The sequence below is a fragment of the Limanda limanda genome, chromosome 9 (genome assembly GCF_963576545.1).
Source record: "Limanda limanda chromosome 9, fLimLim1.1, whole genome shotgun sequence".
Taxonomy (NCBI): Eukaryota; Metazoa; Chordata; class Actinopteri; order Pleuronectiformes; family Pleuronectidae; genus Limanda; species Limanda limanda.
The window spans coordinates 2,630,752-2,657,807 of NC_083644.1; the positions used below are offsets into that span (position 1 = coordinate 2,630,752).

Below are 27,056 nucleotides of genomic sequence, written 5' to 3' on the forward strand. Positions count from 1 at the left end.
CCTCCAGAGTCCTGGGACCCTCCAGAGTCCTGGAACCCTCCAGGGGACTGGGACCCTCCAGAGGACCGGAAACACACATGATCCCTCACTCCGGGTTGCACTCCTGTGACAGGAACATGTTTATATAATAACAAGTAAAGAGAAAAGGAACCTGCAGCTCGTTCCCAGATGGAAACACCCCCCCCCCCCCCCCCCCCCCCCCAGGTTCTCCTCTGGGGCCCGAGCTGCACATGAACGGTCCTAAGTGACTGATTAGAGCCTAAGTGATTAACAGAGTTCGATGCCGGAGCCGCTCGGGGCTCGGGCCGCAGCTCGCAGCACATCTTCTCCGTTTACATTATTCATGCGCAGGAGGAGGGTGTGACTTGTTGGCTCTTTTTTTTTTTTTTTTCCGCCTATATAAAAACGAGAAGTTCGCGTAAAAGCAAACACAGATGGAGAAGGCTCGCCGCCCGGCCGTGTCACAGAGAGTCCCAGCACCGAGTCCACGTCACCGCGCACGTACCGTCCGTCCCCCCCCCCCGCTGTGAGAGGAGCCGCTGACCGGCAGGATGACCGGCAGGATGCCCGGAGCCTGGCTGCTGCTGCTGCTGCTGGCCCGGGTGGTCTCCACCGCCGGGCCGGTGGTCCGCTGCGAGCCGTGCGACGCCGGCGCCCTCCTGCTGTGCAAGCCGCTGCCCACGGAGTGCCCGGAGCGGATGAAGGAGCCCGGGTGCGGGTGCTGCACGACGTGCGCCCTGGGCCCCGGGGACGCGTGCGGGGTGTACACCGCACGCTGCGGGGCCGGGATGCGGTGCCGGCACGAGCCCGGGGAGATCCGGCCGCTGCAGGCGCTGCTGGAGGGAAGGGGGGTCTGCTCCACGTCCAGGGCCAAGAAACCCACCGGCACCCCGGGGCAGAAAGCAGGTAACCAACCGGGGCTGTTAAATGCACGGTGCAAAGTGTGTTGTTGCTTTGTGTTGTTGTTGTTGTTGACGCGCTGCACAGCGGGGTGCTGCTGTGTGTGCACCAGGGATCTTGGGGAGTTCCCCCTGTTCGTGGAAACACAGATTACAGCCTCGCACTGATAGGGGATGAGATAAAGGTGCTTATGCTGATCTACTTAGGATGGGAAGGCACAGAGAAGCAGGGTGTGTAGTGTCCTGCAGGTTGTGTGTTGTGCAGCCTGGCTCAGTGGGAACCAGAGGAGGCTTGACTCTGCACAGGGATGTGTTGGTCCCGGGTTAAACAGATCCCACAAGGCTCCTGGAGGTTTGGGAGGAGAGCCCCAGCTAGGACCAGGGTGTGCACGCAGACAGGAACCGTTGCTTTCCCACCAGGCAGAGCCGACACTTTGTTTTTCCGTGTGCGTAAAAAGGTTCGTGCCATCATGCGTAAAATGCGCAATAAATTACAGCAGCTCGTCGCCGGGGATGTGCAGGCTGTTTGTTTTCAGAAAGGGTAACACTGCTCCTTCTCTCCTTCTCCCCAACACACACACACACACACACATATACACACACACACGCACAGAGCCTGGCTCCCTCAAACCAATAGTTAAGCACTGCCACATACATACTGTAAGTACACAGTATTTATCCGAGGCTGAGCGCTCACCACGTCCTTGTCTTCTGTCATGTCCCTCGTTCCCTTCAAATAAAGCTCATGGATTTTTGAACACAGTATGAAATGATGTGTTGTTGCTCTACTAGTCCATGTGGGACAACACACCCCAGCTGAGAGGGTGTGTGTGTGTGTGTGTGTGTGTGTGTGTGTGTGTGTGTGTGAGTTCCCTATAAGCAGTGTGGGAGGAATGACTGAAGTTTATTTCTTAAGTAAAAGTACAAGTACCCAGGAAAATATATACTTAATTAAAACTACAAGTACCCAGGAAAATATATACTAAAGTAAAAGTAAAAGTACTACATCAACAATCCTACTTAAGAGAAAGTAAAAAGTACCTACTTTTAAATTAACTTTAAGTATTAAAAGTAAAAGTACTCACGCAATGGGTTGTCTCTCAATGTCTAGGCTGTGCTGTTTTGATAAAGAAATGCAGATATAGCTTCTGGTAATACTCATGCCTCTACAGATGTCACTACGAGTAATAATTATAAGCAACAACATTTGTGTATTGGTAAGGTTTGTGTACTTATTGTGCTTACCCTCTGTAATACTGTTCACACTCTATCTTACAAGTTATCTACGACAACACAAAACGAAAGCCTGTGACCAGTGAGCACAATGTGAATGGAAGCAGGCGACTCACACACCGGTGAGCCGACACACACACACACACCGGTGAGCCAGCACACACACACACACCGGTGAGCAGACACACACACACACCGGTGAGCAGGCACACATGTCACCTCGGTGTGAACACACACGGCTGTGTGTTGGGGCGCTGCTGACGTCAGGCCTCCAGGAGCCTCAGTGTGTGTTTTCATCTCACTGGTTATTTGGTTTGGCCACAGCAATGTGTGGTGAGCAAGCACTCGGCAGTCACATTGTCATTCATAAACACAGACACACACACACAAAACGCACACAGACAGACAGAGCTACACACACACGCACACACTCGGAGAGCATCAACAACTCGTCTACCTTGTCCTACTCTTTCATTTCCTCTAATTACATCTGCATGTTCCTCATTTTACATCAGTTTCTCAGCCTCTAAATCTAAAGACTTACATTTAAGAGGAACATTATTTTCACACGAGTGCAAACAAGTTCATCTCAGCTCGGCAACACAATAATTTACAGACACACACATATGAATTTGTGACCATTTACAGTATCTCACTGCACTTCTGGAGATGAGGAGGGGAAACATGTGGGAACTGGTCCCCAGCAGCGCCCCTGGTGGTCGTAGTGCACCAGTGCAGCTCAGTGGTTTCCACCGCCATCAGGCCCCCCCCCCCCTCTGCTCCCAGACATTAACGAGCCCTGCTCACCACAGTTTGTGCTGTTTACTCCTCCGCCATTATACAAACAAATTGCGTAATGTGTTTATCCGGATCGGAGCGCAGGCTTCCTTAGAAATCCACATAAAAGTTTATATCGACAATAAAAAAATTCATGCTCACAGGAACTTTACACACAGCAATATTTTGGTCTCTGGTTAGGGGGATTTTTTTTTGGGGGGCTTTCTTGGCGAGAGCCGGGGGGAACCACGTGGAGCGTCTGTCGCCGTCTGCCTCCGTCCTGATGCTGCCGCTCACATCCATGTTGTTATTCTAAGTTCTGGTTTTGCCCGGGAGACTGCGGCGCCCCACCACATCGCTAATTGATCAGGTGGTCACGGAGAAAGGGTGGGCTGCCAGCCTGCCTGCCCACACGGGGGACACGCCCACCCGCCCGCCCGCCGCCCTCACCGCAGGCCTCCAACACACAATCTGCTTCCAGTTAACGGTTGCAATGTGTGTGTGTGTGTGAGTGTGTGTGTGTGTGTGTGTGTGTGTTTTATTCGAGCACCCGACTGCATGTGTGTTCCCATCGTCACCCCGGCCTCCCCGGGACATCGTCTCCCAGCTCTGACGCAGACCAGGGGACGAGTGGATTGTTTCGTCTCCTGTATTCACAAGGAGCATTTGGAGTCCCCCCCCCTCCCCCCCCCCACTGTCCTCTCTGCTCTTTAACGATTTGACAGGAATCTCCGTCCAGCTCCAGGATCTAATAATACATCTGTTCCCTTATCTCCCACTTTACCTCTCGCTGCCCGAGCCGTCTCCTCCTCTAAAAGCCGGGCGGAGACTCGGCTCCTCTCTGTGACTCTATCTCTCTCGGATCGGGAAAAACACTGTTGGAAATCTGTGGATATGAAAATTGTCATGTTTCTGTTTATTACTTGGCTCCGTTTCTGGCTCCAAACATCCCACAAGGCGATGAGCTAACTTTATATCGTGTGTTTGAACCAGGCCTCCTCTGCAGAAAACACTTGAGATGTTTCAGCCTTTTTCTAAACCTGCTGAAAGTTATTAAGAAAAAGGGAGGAGAAAACGAAATTCTACTATGTGTCCATGCTTATTTAAAACAAGAAATCACACAGTCATAAATGTTCAGACCCTTTACTCAGTCCTCAGTTGTTGTGTTTACAGCCGTGAGTTTACTTTCCTGCCTGTGGTGTCTCAGGGTTCCTCTCCTGCTGGAGGACAAACCTTCTGTCCTGCCTGGAGGACCTGAGCACTCTCCACCAGGTTCTCCTTTAATCGTACTCGGCTCCGTTTAGCTTTCCCTGAACCCTGATGAGTCTTCGGGTCCCTGAAATATGCTGGAACCCTTTCCCACAGCCCGATGCTGGCACCACCATGATCCACCGTAAGAATGTGACCGAGCAGGCGATGAGCGCCGCCTGGTTTCCTCCAGACGTGAAGCCTCAAGAAAGACGTGAAACAGTTGTTTCCTCAGAGCAGAGAATCTAGTTTCTCATCGTGTGAAGGTCCTGTAGGAGACTTCCTGTGTCTTTCTCTGAGGACAGGCCTCCGTCTGTCTGATGGTCGTCCTCCTGGAGGTTGCTCCCATCTCCATGTAGGTCTTCTGGAGCTCAGACCTTGTGTTCATCAGGATCTCCGTTACCACTGATACCAAAGTCCTGAGAAGTTCAGTCCAGCTTGGTTTAAGAATCATGGAGGTCACTGTGGCTTTTTGGAACATTCTACGCCCGTTTCTGTACGTTGACACATGAAGGGGGGGGGGGCGTCTTTCGAAATCCGCTTCAGGTGCAGAGAAATGTCCAAGAAGGATCAAGAGAAGTGGAACCGGAGCTCGTTCCACTGTCATAGCAAAGGGTCTGAATCCAAATGTCACTGAGATGATTTCCTTTTTAATAAATATGCAAAAGAATGAATCCTGTTTTGGTTTTGCTGAATGAGAACCAATGAGGGAAAACCGACTTCCTGAACTCAGCGTTGTTGCAAGAGAAACTTTCATTCATACTTTAATATCCTGGTATTAAATAAAAACTGAAAACTTTACAATGTATATAAGAAGCTTCCTGATTAGAATTTGAGGGGAAAATGAAACATAAATGATGCTATTTTGCGGATGAATGTCCAATTTTCCACCAGGTACACTTAAGCTGTGAAAAATTATCATCACAATATTCTAATTAAAGCCTTAAAGCCGTTTCAAACCCTGAGATATTATATTTCTCCACTGTTTTAACCACATGAGAACAAGTTTAACTAAACTTTGCTTTTACATTCGTCTCACCTGATCTGGATCAACATGAATATTCCAGAGACTGAATAGAAAACACTTTGTTACATAAGAAACTATTAAAGAGAACAGCCTTCAGGATTCAGACATTTCAAGATATTCAAAATAATAACATTTTCTCATTAATATCAGTGATATTCAGGCGTCATAGTTTAAACAGCTTCACATAACTTTAGTTTAGAAGCATGTTAAGTTCAGACAGAAGCTGATTCATATTCATAACTTAAATCAAACTAAAAGTTGATAATGTAAAGTTTTCACTCTTCACATGAACTCACCTCCAGCAGCTGTAAGAACCGGAAGCTGCCGGGGCCTGAACGCCTCCCAGCACCGGTTAGCATGCTAGCTAGGCTAACGCTAGCAGGTAGCACACACCTGGAGGGGGGGCGGGTCCTCCTCTGCGCTGATTGGATAGCTGCACTTCCTGTGTTTTCATCTGGCAGCGTTCTGATTGGCTCAAGAGCTCGTGTCTGTAGCTGTTACTTCAGGGTCACATGCAAAGATGAGAAATTTGTCTTTCAGTCTTTGTAAAATCTCACAATTACTCACAGGCCACAACAAATATTCCTACAGCTAGATTTTTATATTCATACAGAATATTCCTACAGCTACAATATATATATATACAAATATTTCTACAGCTCTTACAAAATATAACTGACCCTAATTTGATCTCGTGAATCTAGTCCATATCTGACATGTGGAGGTTATAGACAGTATTTAAAGAGAGATTCCATGACAGCTCATTAAAGTAGATGAAACAAATAAAAAATACCTCCTCCATGTTGGTGGATGGGACATGGACCAAACTTAAAAGTCCATATACATGTTAAATTGTTTTTTAAAGATGTGTTTCTGTTGCTTTAGGGACTTCTTATCACATGTATGTTCAAGTGTTCGTTCTTTTTAAGTGTTTTAATCGATTATTTGATGCTGTAAAAACGAGGTAAATTGACAGCTGAGACTGGCTCCCGATTGGTCGATTGATGTATCAGCAGGACCTCGATACCGTGGCTCCTCCCCCAATCACTACTGTGCAATCTCTGGCAAGATGGAAATTATGTCTTAGTTTCATTTCTAGACAGTAGCAAGGAGCTGGAGATGCTCCGTCCATCTTTTTATGTTTCTATGTGTCATTACTGACTGACTTCCCTTTCTCTTCACAGAGGGTGCAGGAAATCAGGTAGAAGAAGGTGGAGCCAACGCCACCCAGCCGATGACGGTGCTGCCCGGCGTGGCCACGGTGAAGGGCGGACCCAGCCGGGGGTCGATGGACACCCGGCCGCCGCTGCACAACAAGCTGATCCAGAAAGATCAGAACAGGAAGACGCAGAGCTACAAGGTGGAGTCAGTGTCGGGAGGAGCCAACATGGACATGCACAACTTCTCCCTGGAGAGCAAGAGGGAGACGGAGTATGTAAGTGACAAGCACAGGAAGAGCTCTGATGTCTGATGGCAGAAAGTGAAGGCCGGTGCGTGCTTCTGCGTTTTCACGGGCCCGGAAGCGTAAGAGTCCTTCCGAGCCCCTTAAGTACTTACGTATCCCTTCTTACGTGCTTACGTGCGTCGCCCAATTTTTCTAACTAGACGGCAAAGCTCCGCAAGCGTCATGTAGCCGGCAAGGCTGTGATTGGTCTGCTAACTACATAATTTCCTGAGTCGCGTTTCCGGTTCATTCCCGATAATACCAGCGGAGACCACGGAAGATTTAGAAGAACGAATATGGACCAAATAGAAAAGCACTTGGCAGAAGAGATCCGAAACTATGACCACTAGTATAACCCGTCACTGACCGGCGGATTTGCCCGCCAGAAAAAGGCTCTGCGGAGCCGCCGTGGCGATGTAAATAAACCGCTCTTCTTCGTGCCACACACGAAGAAGAGCAGACTTCGACAAATAACATTACTCCGCCTAGTGTTCTGGCGGGGAATTGCATGGCAACACGCGCAGCGGTTGGAGAACCATGAATGACAACGAGTCCTGCGTCACAACTGCGTGAAAAGCCGCAGACGCCGTTGCAGAAGCATGCGCCGGCCTTAAGAGAGACATGTCTCTGATTCTGATCTGCAGAAAGAACAATACATCAAATATTAACATTTAAGTTTAATATCATTCGTGGCCCCTGGGACAAAGACAGTCATCAGTGAACTCACCTGCTGAGGTAATTGGTTGGAATTAACTGCTGGCTCTCCGGAGCACGTGGTCGGCCACCCTGGCAAAAAACATCCACATTGCTGTCAAGCCCTTGTAGGTGGCATGCACGCTCGTGCACGTGTAACCTCGTGCACGTGCGGCGAAAACACAAGAAACAAACAGTGTGGGAATCTCTCTTCAAAACATGGCTCTGCAGAGCAATTTGTGGTGGAAGACTCCAGCAGGTCCCTTAAGGATATCTGCTATCATTTAAACATCCTTATTATATAAATTACATGCTGTCCGGCCCTTTCCTAGGAGAAGGTACCACTTGACGTCTCCATTTAGGTCTCAGCCTCTTCAATCTGGTCATAACTGTGGGTTCATCACTGAGACCCAGAAACGCATTGTTCAGATGCACAGAATGTGATATTCCTCAAATAGTCGTCACGTCAGACTTAAGTTTGGGGATATTTTGCATTGAATTCTGAAAAAGATATTTAGAATATTTTATTTTTTGTTGTCAGGCTGCAGCTGTAAATTGTCAAATCAGTTTAATGGTGAAGTTAGATGAGTTGTTAATGAGGCGTTGGGTGCAGGAGGTTTCATTCTATTGTCCAGGATGTTCGCCGTAAACTTCTCGAACCGCTTGAACACGTCTCATGTTCCTCTTCTTCTGCGATTGTGTAAAGATATACTATTCATTGTGCGGTGTGTGTGTCTGTTGTGTTGCCAGGGGCCGTGTCGGCGGGAGATGGAGAGCATCCTGAACAGTCTGAAGATCAGCAACGTGCTCAACCCCAGAGGCTTCCGCATTCCCAACTGTGACAGGAAGGGCTTCTACAAGAAAAAACAGGTGAATGGCTCGCCCTGCTGTTTCTTTATGTTACACACCACCTCTCTCTCTCTCTCTCTCTCTCTCTCTCTCTCTCTCTCTCTCTCTCTCTCTCTCTCTCTCTCTCTCTCTCTCTCTCTCTCCTCTCTCTCTCACACACACACACACACTGAAACACACACACACACCTGAGGACATGCAAACAGACCCACCGCATGCCTGAACACTTCCGAAAGAATCCTCTCCGACTCATCCCCACCCCCCCACCCCCCCACCCACAGCTCAGGTTGCCATGACAGCCACATCAACACCATATTATCAGAACGGCTAATAACCGTCTATTACTCCGGTAAATGCACGGCAGCCGTCTGACTCACGCCTCACAGGAAGTGAAGTCGGTCAGGTGTGTGTTGTGGGTGTGTGCGGTGTGGGAGAGTGTGTGGGGGGTAGGGATGTGAGAATGTGGTCGGGGAGTGTGTGTGGCGCGGCCGGGCAGTGTGTGTGTGTGTGTTTGATGACGGTAGTTTGGGTGAGGGTGTGTAGGTGTGTGGGGGGGGTGCTGTTGGTGAGGTAAAGAAAACAAACAGACTGTCACCGGTGGAGTTTTTCTCGTCCGTGGTGAAGGGCCACCCAGAGCCTGCTCATTTGCAAGACTGGGGGGGGGGAGAAAAGAACGAGGAAGCGGTAGTTTGGTGGGTGACATGTGCTGACCTGAGGGGAGGAAGGGTGAGACAAGGGAGGTGGGGGGGGGGTGGGCTGAGACGTACAGCGTGTCAGATACGTGTCCTGAGGTCGGGAGTCTTATCAGAGGGATTCCAAGCTGCTGGATTCATTCTGAGAAACGCATGAGTCACCAAACAAAAAAACCCCCAGAAGCGCCATGAGTCAGAGACCAACTCGAGCCATAACACACACACACACACACACAGACACACACACAGACACACAATCTCAGATTCTTACCTCACTCTTTCCCCAGAAGTTTGGTTTCATTGTTCCCTTTCTATTAGAATCACACACCTCCTTGTTCTTTTCTTGGATTTTATCAACCCACACCTACCAGGGACTTGTCAGATATGCTCAAAGTGTGTGTGTTTGTGTGTGTGTGTGTGTGTGTGTGCAGCAGTGTGCCAGCCCTTGTCGCCCTTTTCTTAGAGGGCCGTTGGGGGGGGGGGTTGTGTTAAATCCATCCGAGGGGATGTGCCTTCACGGTGCGTTGCAGAGATTTATGACCGGAAACACGGCGAAGAGGATACCGTGTGAACCGTCTAGGGTGACAATACTGTGAGAAGAAGGAAGCAAAGGCGGTGGTGGTGGGGGGGGTTTAGGGAAGGAGGGAGGGGTCGGGGGGGGGGGTGAAAGAACTGAGCGGAGGGAAAAAGGGGCTTAACCACACACATGATACACAAGTGGTCTGTGGTATCTCCAGCTCCGATCTGCTCAGATCACATGTTCCCGAGCTGAGGCTCACAGCTGCTGGTTGCTTCTGTCGAGAGGAAGTTTCTCTCTGATGGAAACGAGAGAACAAAGAGGAAACAGAAGCTGCAGCAGGAACTCAAACACACACACACACACACACACACACACACACACACACACAGATTACAAGGGAACGGTAATCCCTGTGAGTGAGTCACTGCAGCTCGGGAGAAGTTTCTTTAGTTTGAGGTTTGTTTCAGGATCTTTGTGGTTATGTTTTAGCAGAAGACATGAAATAATAATCCCTGCTCTTCCTCATTCTGAATACTGACCTTTACAACCACTTCCTGTTTGCAGTTCGGTAGAAGTTGTGTTTGATTAGTTTGTGATGTCACGTCCTTCATGTTCTTCCCTCGATAGATCCAGTAAAGTTAGACACTGTTTGGCAGGAGTATGAACTGAAGCTGGGAAGATTCAACTGGTGGGAAAGCAGGAAGTGGTCTGAAGTTTTTAAAGCGGCTTTAAGGGTTACAGTAAAGGGCTTTAGTGTTGAGATATCAATCTAATATCTTATCTTATATCTTATCTTTCCCCTTAAACAGCCGTCTGTCTCTCACATGTCGTAACTCTTTATCTTAACAGCTTCACTCTGTCAGGTGTATTGTTAACGCTCAAAGGAAGTTCTTAATAATAATAATAATAAACTTTGAAAGACTCTTTGTGCAGCAGCGTTGTTTCAGCTTCAGGGTTTTTGTGTGACCGTGTGTCATCACTTTATTTGATTATGAATGAATGGATCTTAATGAAAAATATCAGGTATATTTCATAGAACTGATGTAAATGAGTGTGTGCAATTTGTAAAATATAGAAATCTGGAGGATCTAACATTTAAAGGTAGTTCGGGCCTTTCAAGCTGTTTTCTGAATCCATTTTTAATCAACATGACTTCATGATTTGGAGTTTTGACACAAGACAGTTACAGTAATAACCTCCAGGTCAGTTCCCCCGAGGGAGCAGCCTGTATGTGAGCGTGCACGTGTGGTTTCCCCGTGCACGTCGCTGGTAACATGAGTTCTTTCAGCAGCAGTTGGAGCAGCGCTGGTCCGAGCCCGGCTGCAGAGGAACCTATTTTTAGCAGCACTTCTATGAATTGGCTCAGTATCCCGGTCCAGGTCACGCATGCCCAACAAGGATCCACTCATTACGCCCCTCAGAGTCTCACTCTCTCTCTCCCTCCCATTCATCATTTCACCCACCCGTCATTACCCCCCGTCCCCCCCCTGTGCCCTGCTGCCTACACTCACCCACCCGCCTTTTGTTCTGTCTGCCCGCTCCATCATTCTGTGCGTCCTGCCCTTCCGCCCACCTGGCTTCTGCTTCCTTGTTTGGCCAGGACTCGGCCCAGCGGAGGTTTGTGAATGGGACGACAGTGTCTGCGTCTTTCAGAGTTTAGTGTGTGTGTGGTGTGAGGAGGAGGAGGAGGAGGAGGAGGAGGAGGAGGAGGAGGAAGAGGCAGTGGGTTAAGGATGTGAGCCAGGTGCCTGCTTACCCTGATCCCTCCCTCCCTCCCTCCCTCCTCCCTCAGGCCTGACAGTGCCAGGCCCATAAGAGCTGACTTATTGAGCGTGACTCAGAAGGATCTGTGGAAACGTACACACTGACCACAATGGCTTTATAATAACTGGCCAACCTTCGGGCAGCCAGACGGCTATTTCCACTCTGTCTCTCTCTCTCCCTCCTTCTGTTCCCTCCCTGAGTTTCTAATCCAACAACTTCTTCTTCTTCTTCTTCCTCGCTGCAGGATATGGAATCCGTCTCTTTGCCGTAGCTGTTGCATAATGTAACGACGCAGGAGTATGTTTCTGATATCAGGGGCAGCCTGATGCATGAGTTTGAGCTTTATTGTTGAAAACTTATCGTAGTTCTGCTTCATCGATAAAATTTAAAATGAGTCAATGTTTGAGGTCTTAACACAAGAAACTGTGCAAAGACTTGATCTAACAAATGGATAATTTTGAGACGGATGAGGAATGTCAAAGAATAACTCGGCTCCAGGATCCTAATTTTCATTTCTCTGCATTGGCATAGAGTTGAGGGTCGTCCACTAACCAGAAGGCCGGTGGTTCGATTCCCCAGCTCCTCCAGCCGCATTGCCACTTGTCCTTGTTCAAGAAACTGAACCTCAGACAGTGACTTGTATTGTAAAGTAAATATAAATACAACACAATCAATATTTGAATGCTTTACTGTCCATTTACAATTTACTGTTGTCAAACTCCGTGATAATTAGATTGAATGCTATGACACTTTCATTCATAAAACATCATTCACGTTGTTTCTTGAAGAGAATCCTTTCCAAATATTCTATAATGTTAATATTTCAGTGAGTCGATCAGTCGTCATTTAGATAAAACAGATTTCACGCCTCATGGTGGCGCTCACACACACTTCTTCCATCTCTGGAAGTAAGAAAACAATCCAGATGGATCCGACCTATGTTGTTTATTTCACAGATACGTGTTTTCTTTCATAATCCAATGAAATTACAGTGTTTGCGATACACACTTGACATTGTTGGACAAAAACTTTGTAAAGTTTAATATTCAGGCTCCTATTATAAACTGCGTCTGCTTCATTCTTATAAAACAAACACAAATTAATCTGGAGTTAAATTCAAACTCTTATTAAACCTTAGATTTTTCTCGAAAAAGCAATATCCTGAAGCTACTCTCAACACACGTACAAACACGCACACAGACGCACAGTCTTTCACACAAATACATATACATGCACCCCTATACACACACACGCACACACACAGACACACACAGAGACACACATTTCATTTTATGAGCTTGTGTTTATCCTGTGGTCAGACCCGGCTCTTTTTAATGTCCGTGAAGCCCAGCGGCGCTGCTATTAGCTGTAAAGACCAGCATCACAAGAGCACGCATTCATACACACAACACACACGCATACACACCCCATAAAGGTGGCATTATGAATGCGTGGGGATGGATGAAATGTGCTTTTTTAGCGCGAGCCGTGCGGACGCTGCCGAGCCGGAGCTGTGAGGTCTGAGCTGCTCCGGGTTTCAGACGCTGGATGCAAGTCAGGGACTTTTCTTCATGGAGGAGATTTGAGGTTGATGCAGTTTTCCGATATAAAAACCAACTGCCTGCACAGATGTTGATGCCCGGAGGAGGATCCAGTGTGTTTACAGTTGCTTGGTGTGTTAAAATATAAAGTTTACTTGATAAATCAGAAGCTGACATGACCTGTAATGCTCCTGCTAGATAATTCAAACTGCTGAGGCCCCATTGAGTCTTCACCTCCTGTTTCTCACCATGTCTCACATCTCTCCTCCTTTCGAGTGAAAGTTGAGTCTCAAACCAGCAGTTCTTTCTTCAGCTCGAAGGGTCAGTGTCTATTTTTAAGCTCAGCGTTCAGGAGGTGGAATGAGCGAGATCACACAACAGTGTAATTGTGTGAAAGTGCCACAAAGACCTTGACGTCTCGACAATGAAAAGTGGAAACTCGGCGACGCTTTGTCTCTCAGTCCTTGAGGCTTCGTTAGGAAGCTGTAAAGTGACAGTTCTCAGTGGAAGTCTGGCCGTCCTACAGTGAGTGTGTGTGTGTGTGTGTGTGTGTGTGTGTGTTGTGTGTTTGTGTGTGGATGAAGCAATAAAGAAAGGATTGCTTGAGATGACTGCTAATAGTTCACAGATGAAAGAGAGACTGAACGGAAATTCAGAGGTAGCCAAGCAACAGGGGAATGCACACATGCACATTTTGCTCTTCCTCTCCCTTCCGCCTCTCCTTTGGCTTTTCAACCCACACACACACACACACACACACACACACACACACACACAGCGACACACACACCAGGCCCATACAGGACTCTATCATCATTAACCAGAGCAGAGGAACACAATGTTAAGCTCGTCTCCGTCCGCTGGGTCGAGGCGGAAATAGAACCCGGCCGCAGAGGATGGCACCGTGAGGGAGAATGGAGGGAGGAAAGAGAGAGAGAGAGAGAGAGGAGGAAGAGGAGAGCTGGGTGGGAGGAAACCCGAGTTCATCGAAAAGGGGGGGGGGGGGGGGGTCGCCACCAGACTGCTGCAGTAGTTGTTGGTATTTTAAAAGGCTTCTGTCTCTGTGAAGCTGCCTTTGATCACTCAGGCTGCACGTGGACGCCGCCGGAAACAGACACCTGGTCACACTCTCTGTGTGTGTCTGTGTGTGTCTGTGTGTGTCTGTGTGTGTCTGTGTGTCTGCACGACCCAGTCAGCAGGACTCAGGAGCGTTTCTGTTGAGCCTCTGCATTCCTCAGTTGTAGGAATTTTAATTAAAGCGATGACTCTCCATCCGACGAGCTGTGTGGAAACTTCAGTCTCTGAAGCCGACCTTCTACCTGCAGCTCCTCCCTCTCCAGTGAGACTCCGGAGCTCGTGGTTACGACGGGCGAAGGCGTGGACGTGGAATGCTCGGCGCTTTAAGTGGTTAGGTCATTAGAACGCTGCTGCTAGGCAACGGTAATACGGACGCCTCTCCTAGTGTTTCTTCAGAGATCTAACAGTTTAGCAAGCTAGTAAGTGGGAAACACAGGAGGTGCAGAGACGACAGACATCTTACTCGGACTTATATACATAAAACCAAAACTTGGTTGGTTAATATATTAACCAACAAATCTGGGCCTGATCATTTCTGAAAACTCTTTTTGAATCGATGACATTTAAGATGAGACCAGGAGAAGAATAGAAACCTGAGGATTCCTGAAGTCCACAGACTGTGAATAAAGATGATTGACAGGTCTCCACTTCCTCCCACATTCCTGAAAATGACGCTTAAAGATCCTGAATACGAACGCTGCGTGATCCGGATCATGAGTCAGTCTCAGCTGTCAATCATTCTGTCAAATAAAACCAAATCAACACTTCAACGTGACCTAATGTGAGAAGATCGACCTGAATTGATAGAAACCAAACTTTGGGAAACATAGAAATTGAATATTCAATCTCCAGGGGAAAGTCCAGACGTGAATCTGCAGAGTTCTTATTTGAAAACATCTTTAATATCTACACTGACTCACTGATTGCACAATCATAGACAGGTGTGTCACCCACAGATGACGGGGGGGGGGGGGTTGTGTTGTTCCATGTGAGCTCGCTGACTGCAGCTCATAAAGTGTGACACTGCAGCACACATGCATGTGAGCACATGTGTGTGGAAGCAGGTGGGGGGTATGCGTACTGTATGTACAGTACGTACAACTCATTTGCGGGTGTTTATGTGCACACACACACACACACACACACACACACACACATGCACATTGCAGGCCATAATGAGCTCCAGATGATTTTGAGTCTCTGCCAGTTTCCCAGAATAGCAGCGCTGGTTTTCCTGCAGCCGTCCAACTGGCCTTGGCAAATATTTTAGCAACTCGGTGTTTACCTTCACACTCCTTCGCTCGCTCGCCGCATTCCTGGTTCTCTGGTTCTCTCCATCCAAACTAATCTGCTTTCTCATCATTGACCCCCCCCCCTCCCCCCACCCCCCACCCCGGTCAGGAGCCTGATATACAAACTGCTCCTCAGCTCATAGACGGCAACACGCTGGTTTCACCTGGAAGTGAAAGTCCGGCTCTGATCCATGTACGTCTTTCACAGCTGCATCATCTGTGGTGTGTGTCTCTCATTCCTCTTTTACACCGAAATCTATCATCGATAAACCCACTAAAAAAGAAAACCTTTGACTTCTCTCCCATTGCCACGAGTGTCCTGAAGGAAGAGACAGTTATGTTATTAGAGTCCAGGGCCAGTAGAGGGCTCCAGTCATAATTCCATAGTGGGGATTAGACAGAGTGGATATGATCCCCGGGTTCCTCATGTTTTAATATTGTATGGTGGTTCCTGCAATGGAGCTAGTTTAATAGATTCGATAACCACACAACAACACAACCCAACCCAACACACCAGAAACTGAGAAGCTGTCTCAACTGTTTTTGTCACATTCTGTGATATGAAATAAGAAATTGGCTGTTAGTAAACAAACGTTCTTGACTATTTAAGCGCTAACGCCTAAATTCAATACGTGTTCAAACGTCGGGCAGATGATATGAAGCATCAGCATCTAGACCACCAAACTAAAGAAGAAGAAGAAATCATTGCATGAATCCATGAGTCATGTTGTGTATCACTTGTGTCTCCTGCTGTCGTTGGACTCGGGAGCGAAGTCAGATTCTTCATATTCCCTCTGCAGACCAGAGCCAGATGTTTGTGGGTGTTCTTTCGTTTCCTGACCAGTGGAAACAACAGGGCTGAACAGTTACTGCCGAGCGTTCCTGCCTGTGATCGATGAGATGTTTGTCTGAGTTGTGTGTGTGTGTGTGGGGGGGGGTGTGGGGGGAGGGGGGGCAGGACTTGGCCTCCAGACAAACATCCAGAGCCTGAGAGAGCCAGCACGGAGAGGGAGTGTTGTTATAAAACACAACTGCACAGGGAAGGTGTGTCGGGATCATAATTCGTCACCTTGGAAACGTTCATCTGTTTTCACAGTGTGTCTCTACGTGATAAGTCCCCCCCCTCCTCCTCCTCCTCTTCCTCCTCTTCCTCCTCCTCCTCCTGTCTTTGAACTGACGCTGGTGATGTGTGTGTGTCCGGCTGGTTCCACCTGTCCGTGCATCCTTCTCTCTGAAGGCCGAGCACGACCATCATAAAATCATATTCTGCAGAAACAAAAGCTAAAACTTTCCTCTTCTCTCTTCTTCTTCTCTTTCTTTGCAGTGCCGTCCGTCCAAAGGCAGGAGGCGGGGCTACTGCTGGTGCGTGGACAAATACGGGCAGCCTCTTCCGGGCCTGGACGGCCGAGAGCGAGGCGAGACGCAGTGCTACAACCTGGAGAGCAAGTGAGAGGACGGAGAGAGAGAGGAAGAAGATGGGATGGAGGTGGGAGTAAAGAGGGGGACAGAGAGAAAGAGAAGAAAGGAGGAGGAAGTTGAGCCCACTTTGCTCTTGCATGTAGTTGTATGTAAACGTCTGAAGGAGGAGCTCCGGACGTCCAGGTCCCTGTCGGAGAGAGGGAGGGAGAGGAGGAGAAACTCTGTCCTCTCTTTACAAATAAAAAAAGAAAGGATGAAGCTGAAAGCTGACAGAGGACGGGAGGAGAGAGAGAATCCGATCATCTGCACTACTCGTCTAGAGGGAGAGAGGAAGGAGGGACTTTCCCACTCACTTTAAAGAGGACTCCCTTTTGTGACTGTGACCCCAAGAACCGCACCACCACCATTTATATATATGTGTGTGTGTGTCTGTCTGTGTGTATGTGTGCGTCTTAATGTGTGAGCACCTGCCTTGCGTACATGTGCACAGCTGCATGTCTGTGCAACATGACGAGTGAGTGGAAGTGGATTTGTGTAAATACTGTTTGTGTCACTAAGCTCAGTTCAGAGATGTGCGACTGCCCTCGCTCCGTTAGACAATGCAGGAAGAAAAAAAAACACACTCCTCGGCTCAGGGTCCATGTTGAAGTGAAGGATTATGGGACAGCAGGCGGGGTCTTGATGGCCACCAGGGGGCGTTTCCCTCGTCCTTCGGTCCGAAAGGGAACGGAGGCAGTAACGGTGCCTTAAAAAAAAAAAACCTCTCCGATTCTCATCCCTCATTCACCACCTGTGGTCCGCGGCTAACGGAAAACAACTCGCTGAACCGCTAGCTCCGGAGTTTCAGATATATCGCCCCCTAAAGGCAGGTTTTATAACCGCAGTGACGGCATACAAACGTCCATGTAAACAAACTCCTGCAGCTTCATCCACGTCCTAGCTGCTCATGCATGTCCACGGTGATAGTTACAGGAAATACATTTATAAACTGCTTCTATCAACTTACCTTTTATGAGATTATTGGATGCAAAAAGCAGAGAGTGAAGCATAAACCATTTTCAGACATGAATCTCCTGCTGAATTCTCTCATTCGGACATTATCCATAAACAGTTTTCACTACTGCAGGAAAAACTCTGTAGAACTTCCTCAGCAACTTGTGTTCTTACACACACCCCCAGCAGGAAAGTAACAGGAGATTATCTGGAGTTCAGTGCATGTCTGAAAACAGACAACCCTCACCTCGTTAAATATACAATTTCTCCCAATTTGATTGATTGAATATTTATTAAAGCCTCGGAAAACACATTGAGGGATGAGACCCTCGTTTACAATGGTGCCGAGGGTACAATAAAGAGTTGATACATTGAAGAGTTAATACATTGAATAACTAAGATATAGCTAAACACAACTATTTCGTTGTCTCTATATCGTGTTTAATTCTTTACACTTGATGTTTGCTTCAAGTGGATGTAGCTCTTAATGACAGATTCCTAACAAGCTAGCCGCACTATCATCGTGAACATATGGAACGTTAACGAGTCAGATGAACGAATCACGTTCCAGCAGCAGCTTGAGATGTTTACTTGGACGTTTTTCGTGTTTTTCCGATCCGCCGGCCGACAGGAGACGAGTACCTGAGACTCGTGAGACGGATTTTCTGAGGACGTTGAGTCTTCAGTTTGTTGCGATGTCTTCTGCCTCTTGCCTGCCCCCTGCTGTTCCCGTCCACATGCGCATCCCTTAGCTCCGCCCCCCCCCTGGCTCTTATACCTCATCCGCCGCGAAGCTCCAGCGCTGAGGTCCTCTGATCCTACATGTCTTCACCCTTCACCCGTCCAAAACCTTCTCTGTGTCTCTGTGCCTCATCCCGTCCCTGATTCCTACCCAGTACCCTGAGCTGCCCCCCCCCTCTGGTCCTCTTCCTGTCAGTGGTGCAACCTGGTGTAGACTTGTTTAAAGGGGCTGAGGACCGGTGTGACCGTCTCGCCCCCCCCCCCCAGCTGCCCCTTATGCTTCAAGCACTTAAAGCACTTTAGCTGCGCCGCCACTCGTCAGTGCAGTTAGAGACAAGTGGACCGATGATCTGCGTCCCGCCCCCCCCCCCCCCCCCCGAGGTCACGTGACAGGAAACAGAGAGAAACTGTAAGAAAACAATAACAATCCTGAGAGGAAACAGAAGAGAGAGAGAGAGAGAGACAAACGAAGCTACACCAGGACGTCTGACAGCAAACACCCCTCGGAACTTTCTCCATTCAATGCAACTGTTTTCTTTTGTTGTTGTTGTTGTTGTTGTTGTTGTTTTTGTTTCTGCTTGTATGATCGTACGCCAACAAATCTCCACGAGGTGGACACAGCACCAAATATGCATTCACACGAGTGGTGGTGGTGGGGGGGGGGCCTGAGGGAGGAGGCGGAGCTTCCTGCCCGATGCTCTCCCACATCCTGTGTAAAGACTTGAAAAGTGGAGAGAGAGCGCCGACAAAGAATGCTCGCCCAGTAGCTCGGTGGCACGGAGTCGGCTGAACACTTCCTTTAAGAGAAACCAGCAACTTACACCCGGCCTGTTGGTGCAACCCCCCCACCCCCCCCACCACCAACCCCACCACCACCACCCCCCCGGCCACTCTCAGACTTGATGTAAGGGGAGGAGCACACGTACAAATATGATTAAGCTATTCCCTCCCTGATATTTGTAAGTGTGTCTTTTATATATATATTATTATTATTATTATTATTATTATTATTATTATTATTATTATTATTATTATTATTATTATTATTTCCTGGCCAGCTACGTGTCTGACTAGACATCATGTACAGTACTTAAAAAAATGAAAATTATTTATCTAAGAAAGAATTATAAGCTGATCCAAACACGGTTTTTCTTACGAACACTTCAGTGACTCACCGATTGCACAGCAAAGTCTTTATGATTCAGTGTATTTTTGGGAATATAATCACTAATGAATGTTATATTTTTGAAATGAAACCTTCTTCCTTCCGTCGCTCGGCGGCGTCGGTTGTGAGCTCCGAGCACCGGCGGGCGACATTCAGGTCTGTGGTGATCTCCAGCTCTCTGCTTCCCGAGGCCGGTGACCTCTGGTGACCTCTGACCTCTCACTGAGTCACTTCTCTCCGTGCACACCGGCCCCCCCGCCTCAGTCTGTTCGTGCACAGCCAGGCTCACACTCCTGTCACGTCACTTTTTGTTTCTATCCGGTTTATTTCTCCCTGCTGGTCGCATTAAGAATCTCTCTGTTCACGGGTAAATGTTTTTTTTTGTTTTGTTTTTCATTTCAAGTTTCTCCTTGAAAGAGTTGTTTGGATTCTTTTCATGATACTAAACTAGAAATCACACAGAGAACAGAAAATGATTTTGATTCAAAGTATAATTTGTATTTAATGTCTTTTTTTTTTTTTAATAAAACAAAGCGAACACATCTTAAGATACTGTCTGAGGTTTGTGTTTTATTTCTCCCTCCTTCATCTTTAAGAGAGAAGAAGCAGCTTCTTCTTCTGCTGTAACACGACAACTTTCCCTCCAGTTGGGCCAAGGATTAACTTATTTCATCCTTATCTTATCTCATCTCATCTAATTTGATCTAATCTCGACTAATGTTGTCTTAATTTATTTGATTTATCATATTTTATTATAGACACTAATTATCCCAGCCTGCAGGAATCTGGAATAGAAACTGGATTAAAACACACACATAACTTTACTAACCTAAGCGTTCAATTGTTCATTAACTTAAGTAAGCTTAAACATAGGGCTGTTTAGTATTGTGGGTGTGGTAATGAAAGTTACTTGTATAACTACTTAGTTTCTTATCTTATCTTATATCTTTTATCTTATATATCTTATAAAAACCATCTGAGTGTAACTTCTGCAGACGATCAACATATGAATCTGCTCCTGTTCACGACCTTGAATGCAATCAGGCTCCTCCCCTCAGTCTTGGAATGTGTCAATAGGGATAAAGCACAGGTTCAATATGTAAAGAATACAAATAAATGTGGTGGTGCCAGGCCGGCTGGCAGCGGGCACGGGTTCCTGTGCCCGACCACGGTGAGTCCCAGGATCCGTCTAAAGTTAGACCAGGAGCTGGACTCTGGATCAACCTATAGTGCGATTAAATAAAAATCAATGTTTGACACTAAAAAAAGATGTATATGACAAGAATGAGCTGGAAATAAAAGATACTATGTTTTTATTTACCTAAAGTCATGCTTACTCCTAGTACAACATAAATGTCTATACGCTTTATTGCAGCTATATTTTAAAATGCTGCTTCTGCTAGTTCATAACTCCTTAAATAATCTTGAGCCAAAATACTCTATATATGCATAAAGACATAAACCCAGGAGACGTGTGAGAGAAGATGTCAGATGACCTCAAGTAGCAGGATGAATAGCTTTTAGTTATTGTGCTTCCGGTTAATGTTTATTTGTATTTCAAACGTAAATCTATTTTAATTTATTAAGCTTCTTATTGTGTTATATGAAAACATAAACATCTGTTCCCTCATACGGATCTGAAGAGGAGTTCAATATACTTTAAATAATACAAGACTTCCACACCCTACTCTTGAATTCAAGACATTCAGTGAATTAATAAATCATAAAATTGGTTGTATCACAGAAGTCTCACTCTACTGAAAGTCTGCAAGAACCTAGATGTCGTCTGATGGGCTGATTCTAAAATCTAAAATTGTCTTGAACGCAAGGAAGTTTTAAAGAAACACAAAAAAATTTTAACTTTCAAAAGTTTAAAGTTCTTAAATAAAGAAATGGAAACTGTTCGATTTGGAGATCAGCCTAGAATGAAGATATTGAAAAGCTTGAAATATAATGGCATGTTTTTGGTGTGTAAAATCCAGTGTGTTCCCATCTTTACTCTCTCTGAGACGCACACACACACACACACACACACACACACACACACACACACACACACACACACACACACACACACACACACACACACACACAGGCTGGGAATAGAAGACCTGGTCCAGAGTTGCATGGACACGCACACTTACACAATCACATCCTGATGAGAGTGTTGTGATTCTGCAGTTTTGACACTTGTGGGTGTTTGTGTACAAATTGCCCCCCCCACCCTCCCCCCCCCGATGACCAGAGGCACACAGCTGAGGTTAATGTTTTTATTAAATATATCACCTTTTTTTTCTCTTATACATTACATCTCAATTACAAAAAGTGTACATACACACGAGTGAGCAGTGAGTCACTTTGGAGTCGACTCACATCAACAACAACTCTCTCTCCCCAACAGCAGCATGTAGACAGAGCGGGGGGAGGGGGGGGCGGCGCTCTTTGTGGTCACGTGTGTTCTTGGTCAGAGAGAACAACACAAACGCATAAAGTTTTAAAACGACACGTCTCTTCTCGACGCACACACGTCAACACAAGTGACAGCAGAAGACACATAAATATCGGAGGTAGGTAAATGTAAGAAATACCCGTGAGAGAGGCGTGGCTACCTGCAGCCCCGAGTAACCATGACAACGTGTGAGCTGATCATGTGACAGCGGGAAATAAAATAAGAACGAGAAAAAATACATAAAAAATGGCAACAATGCGACAAAACAAATAGAAATACATTTAGAAACAACTTCTAAATGAGATTTGGTCGCTCAGTGCTTTTGTTTCTCGGTTCGTTTCAAACCAAAACTCCAGAAAACTCCTCAGCAGTGGAGCTACTCAGGGCCAAGATACATATTTATATACACTCACACAAATAATAATAATAATAATAATAATATAATAACAAAAAACAATTATATAAATACTCATGAAATAATTACAAATAACAAATACAATGTAGTAACGCTGAAATAAATAAGGCCGAAGAGTCAAAAGTAAATATTTAAAAAATCTCGTTTTTTCAGAAAAACAAAAATAGATTTTTTCTTTTTCTCTTTGGGACGGGTGTTTGAGGGAGAGGGGGGGTTGGGGGTTGGGGGTTGGGGGGTGGAGGGTGGAGAGGGGGGGAGGGGGGACGCACAACCCCCCCCAATGACAGTGTACCTGAATTTAACACCACCATGGACAAGATCAATAAATAAACAAATATCAAAAAAGGGAAATAATCAGTGGCTTCTTCTTCTTCTTCTCTTCTTCTTCTTCTCTTCTTCTTCTCTTCTTCTTCTTCTCTTGTGATCAGTGGTCGCCCCCCCCCCCGCTCAGGGACACTCTGCGTCCGTGGACACGTCACTCGACCCTAAAAGCTTCTTTCCGTTCCAGGAGTTCACGCACCAGCACCGACCTCTCTGTCCGTCCAGGGAGGACTCACACTGCAACACAAACACACACACAGAGGAGACCAGGTCAATGAGCTGCTGTTGCATAGGTGACACACACACACAGACACACACACAGACACACACACCACCCACCTGTTTGGGTTTGTAGAGGCCGTGCTTGTCACAGTTCGGGAGGTAGAACCTGGTCAGCTTGTCCCCGAGCTTCTGCTGGGACTTGGCGATCTTGTCCAGGGCTCTCTGCAGCTCCAGGTGACAGGGCCCCTGTGGAGAGGGAGAGAGAGAGGGAGAGAGAGAGAGAGAGGGAGAGAGAGAGAGAGAGAGAGAGAGAGAGAGAGAGAGAGAGAGAGAGAGGGAGAGGGGTTAACTCCTGTGCACAGAAACAACACACACTGATGTACTGTCAGCTAACAAGTGGTTTGTTATCAAACTACACATACAACTTGTATTAACAAGCATCTACATCCTCTCTTTCTTTACATCTCTCTCTCTCTCTCTCTCTCTCTCTCTCTCTCTCTCTCTCTCTCTCTCTCTCTCTCTCTCCCTATTCTTCCCCTCATCATCCCATCACCAGCACACTAGCGCCCCCTTGCGACGCGCCGGTCCCCAGTCCCACTCTCTCCAAAAAAAACTTTGAGGAACATAAACATGCGCTGTGGATTTTGCAGATTCCACGCACGGTAATACGCGTGTGTGTTGGTGTGTGTGTGTGTGTGTGTGTAGTGTAGTGTGTAGTGTGTGAGTCTCACCTGCTCCACCAGCTTCCTGCGGATCGCCACCAGTTTGGCTTTCATGCTCTCCTGCGCGTCGGCTGCAGCCCGCGGGTCGAAGGGCTTCGTGTGTCCGGGGAGGAAGAGGCTGGAGCCCGGGTCCGAGATCATGGCTGTGTTCTCCATCTCCAGCTCTGGTTCTGCAGGAGGAGCAGGAGGAGGAGGAGGAGGAGGAGGAGGAGGAGGAGGAGGAGGAGGAGGAGGAGGAGGAGGAGGAGGAGAGAGGAGGAGGAGGAGGACAGAGGAGGAGGAAGGAGTCAGACTGGGAGCCCTGGTTTCTGGGTGTAATGATGAGAATCTGCAGCTGAACCAGAGCTGTGGAAGAAGGGTCCGCGGGCCTTACCTTGGGTCTGGGGCTCGGGGGTCGTGGCGGGCTCGGGGGTCTCCGTGCACACGGCCTGGCCCCGGGTGAGGGAGTGCAGCGGCCGGGGGTCTCCGGGTCGGGGGGTGCACCTCAGGCCGGACCCGCAGGGAGCCGTGTAGATCCCGCACAGCTGCGCAGGCTGCAGCGCGCAGGCGAGGCAGCAGCCGCAGCCGGGCTCCCGCAGCACCTCGCTGCAGCCGGGCGCCACGGCCGGGCACTGGCGCATCCGCTCCGGGGAGCAGGGGGCGCAGCGGATGGGCTCCGGGACCCCCAGCACCGGGGAGCCCAGCACCGGGACCCCCAGCACCGGGGAGCCCAGCACCGGGACCCCCAGCACCGGAGACCCCAGCACGGCGGAGACCAGCGCCGCCACCACGACGTGCCGCAAACATAATCCACCCGTGGACCACATAGTGAGCTGGAGACTCAATATAGCAAATATTGCAAAAAAAATATATCAAAAAGCTGGAGAGCAGATTCAAAAGAACTGGTTATTATTAATAAAGAGAAGAAGAATCCGGCTGGTTCCCACGGGTCCTGCTCTGTGGCTTCTTCTTCTTCTGTCCTTTGATGTTTGGGAGAATGTGGAACTGTGCCGTGCGCGCTCCCGTATTTATAGCCCCGGCTGCTCTGCGAGTGTTTGACGCATCATCGGCGTTATGAATGATTTCTGAAAAGAAGGTGTAATGAGACGCTGGCCTGTGATTGGTCGGCGTGGCCCCGGTCAGCCGGTTCATTAGAATACAACAACCCTCCACCGCGTCAATATTGATCCTGGAACAGAGAGTGCGTCCTGCACGTAGCCAGGCCGGCAAGTGACGACACCGGTGTTTGATGTTGCCACCGAGGACCCCCCCCCCCCAGCCCCCACCCTCCTCTGGTCTCACCCGGGTGCGACACCAGGCTGCACCCCCACATCTGCACATTACACACACACACACACACGGACACACACTTTGTCTGTTTCCAAGAGTTCAATAAAGAATCCTGAGTCACTGATGGAATCGATTTGTTTTCTGCTCATTTTGAAAACAACCTCGTCCATTCATGAGTGTGTTGTTGTGTGTGTTTGTATGTGTGTGTTTGTGTGTGTGTCAATCAGAATCAGAAGTATTTTATTGCCTAGTACGTTCACACATACAAGGAATTTGCTCTGGTTATTGGTGCAAACAACGAACATAGAAACATAAAAACGCAATAAATACAAATGCATAGGAGAGCAATAAAAAATGGGAAACCAGTATATATTTACTCACTGTTTACTTCTTATTTACTCACTTTTTACCAATATTTATACAAAGTAACATTTATTTTGAGATAAACATTTCTGAATAAAAATATATGAAAGATAAAAAGATATAAAAAGTGAAGTAAAAAAGTGAAATGCTAAATGCAAAACAGTGAACAGTGTCATATTGCAATATGCAATGTAATGCAGTAAAATATAATATGATATGAGTGTGAATGTGTGTGTGTGTGTGTGTGTGTGTGTGTGTGTGTGTGTGTGTGTGAGTGTGTGTGTGTGTGTGTGTGTGTGTGTGTGTGAGTGTGTGTGTGTGTGTGTGTGTGTGTGTGTGAGTGTGTGTGTGTGTGTGTGTGTGTGTTTATTCTTTTCATTGACTGCCCTCCCCCCCCCCCCAGAACTTCTTCTTACACAACTTTTAGGGGGAAAACTAATAAATGAATGAGAAGCAAATTACGCGCGCCCCCGCTTGGGCCCAGAGCGCGTGCGTGGCCCCGCTGTGCGCGTGCACGTGCGGCTCTCGGACACACAATTCCGTGCACGTGAGAGTTGTGTTGACGTATTACTATGACCGCGGGTCCCCGGGGGGGTCTCCGGTGGTCCCGGTTCCCTTCCGGTGACGCGGTGCCATGTGACCCCGGAGCCGTGCCATGGCGCACGGAGTCCCCGGTATGTGACGTCACGTCCCACACGCACAGCCGCGGGCGTGCGTGTGAGAGAGTTCCCTGAGTGGAGACACGTCACACCTGCAGCTTCAGACCCGGAACGCGTGCACGTTTCCGTGTTACGCGCAGCAAGTTGCGTCAGTCAGTGTGATCGGATCCACGCAAGGTCTTCTGGGATTGCATCATCTTGTCAATCTCCCACGTCACTTCCAGATTCCAAGACCCCCCCCCCTGCGCTAAAGAAAGCTCGCAGTGTAATCTAATGTGGCGTGACACCCCCCCCCCCCCTCAGTCAAATCACACATCTCATTGGTAGGAAGTAATCTGATTACCCTGTAGTACTGGTGCCGTTTGAATTCCCAGTCCTCCCAGGTCATGTCAGACCACAGAAGCAGATGTAACGTTCACATTATAGTTACTTTGCAGATTGTGATGTGAAAACTGAAATGTGTCATGTGTCATTGATTAAAATACCAAACAATATGGTTTAATAATCATTTAAAATGGGATTACTTTTCAATTAATGTCTCAGTGTCAATGATCCGATAAGCTCCTCCCATTTAATAAAGTTATTATCAACGAGAGGTCGTTATGTTACCTTGTAAACACTGACTATAGGAGCAACAGGTGGAAATGACTCTGGCTCATCTATAGCAATTATTAAATATTAATTAATATGCACTTTCCTGAGTTGTATATTCTCATTTCCAGAGAGTTTCTTGGATTACATTCTGAATATTGTGTAATCTTGGCACTTTACAGAAATTATGAAAATCTGAAAGGGTTAATCTGTCTTTCTTGTTTAATCATCAGTTCCAGATTTGTCCACAACGACGATTTAAAAGTTTGACATAAAGAGGAAAACTGAGCCAAGAGAAAAGTTTACTTTAAATAACTTTCTGTGTGTTTTACAGATTATAGATCAGATTATAGATCGTGTCTTCACCTCTTGTTTTCCTCTACGGTTTATCAAAGGTTATAAACCTTCACTGCCTGATTCTATATAACACACAGAATATTCTATATATCATCCCTCTGCAGCTCCTCATTCAAGCCTCATTTCACTCACATGTGTTTTTAATGTAACAGCTTCAATGTCAAATATTCTCAACATAAATTCACACATTTTCCCATGAAGCCTGAAGCAGCTGAGAGTTACAGCACATCTCTGCGGCTCAGAGGTTTCATTCGCTCTCCCGATGGAACATTGACGTGTGCAGCCTACGCAGTTTGTCCGGCAGGAAGTCGGCG

The 27,056-nt window shown here is 47.4% G+C and overlaps 2 protein-coding genes across 2 annotated transcripts; one reads left to right on the plus strand and one right to left on the minus strand.

The window, feature by feature from the left end:
• The first annotated feature begins 563 nt into the window (after positions 1–563).
• Positions 564–16,518, plus strand: igfbp3 (insulin-like growth factor binding protein 3). Its single transcript, XM_061078413.1, has 4 exons — positions 564–906; positions 6,369–6,619; positions 8,072–8,191; positions 16,381–16,518. Exons 1-4 carry the CDS (start codon positions 564–566, stop codon positions 16,504–16,506), a joined length of 840 nt encoding a protein of 279 aa, XP_060934396.1. The 3' UTR covers positions 16,507–16,518.
• Positions 16,519–21,630: 5,112 nt separating this feature from the next.
• Positions 21,631–24,517, minus strand: LOC133010219 (insulin-like growth factor-binding protein 1). The gene is made up of 4 exons (XM_061077716.1): positions 23,877–24,517; positions 23,513–23,673; positions 22,899–23,027; positions 21,631–22,796 (listed from the first exon to the last, which is right to left on the minus strand). Exons 1-4 carry the CDS (start codon positions 24,307–24,309, stop codon positions 22,686–22,688), a joined length of 834 nt encoding a protein of 277 aa, XP_060933699.1. The 5' UTR covers positions 24,310–24,517; the 3' UTR covers positions 21,631–22,685.
• Positions 24,518–27,056: the final 2,539 nt, after the last annotated feature.

Bases quoted from the DNA above. Each gene is read 5' to 3' on its own strand.
- igfbp3 (XM_061078413.1), top strand. From the start codon at position 564: ATGCCCGGAGCCTGGCTGCTGCTGCTGCTGCTGGCCCGGGTGGTCTCC. The intron at 907-6,368 runs GTAACCAACCGG...TTCTCTTCACAG, and splicing joins CACCCCGGGGCAGAAAGCAG to AGGGTGCAGGAAATCAGGTA. The intron at 6,620-8,071 runs GTAAGTGACAAG...TTGTGTTGCCAG, and splicing joins GCAAGAGGGAGACGGAGTAT to GGGCCGTGTCGGCGGGAGAT.
- LOC133010219 (XM_061077716.1), bottom strand. From the start codon at position 24,309: ATGTGGTCCACGGGTGGATTATGTTTGCGGCACGTCGTGGTGGCGGCG. The intron at 23,674-23,876 runs GTAAGGCCCGCG...CTCCTCCTGCAG, and splicing joins CCCCGAGCCCCAGACCCAAG to AACCAGAGCTGGAGATGGAG. The intron at 23,028-23,512 runs GTGAGACTCACA...CCCTCTCCACAG, and splicing joins GCAGGAAGCTGGTGGAGCAG to GGGCCCTGTCACCTGGAGCT.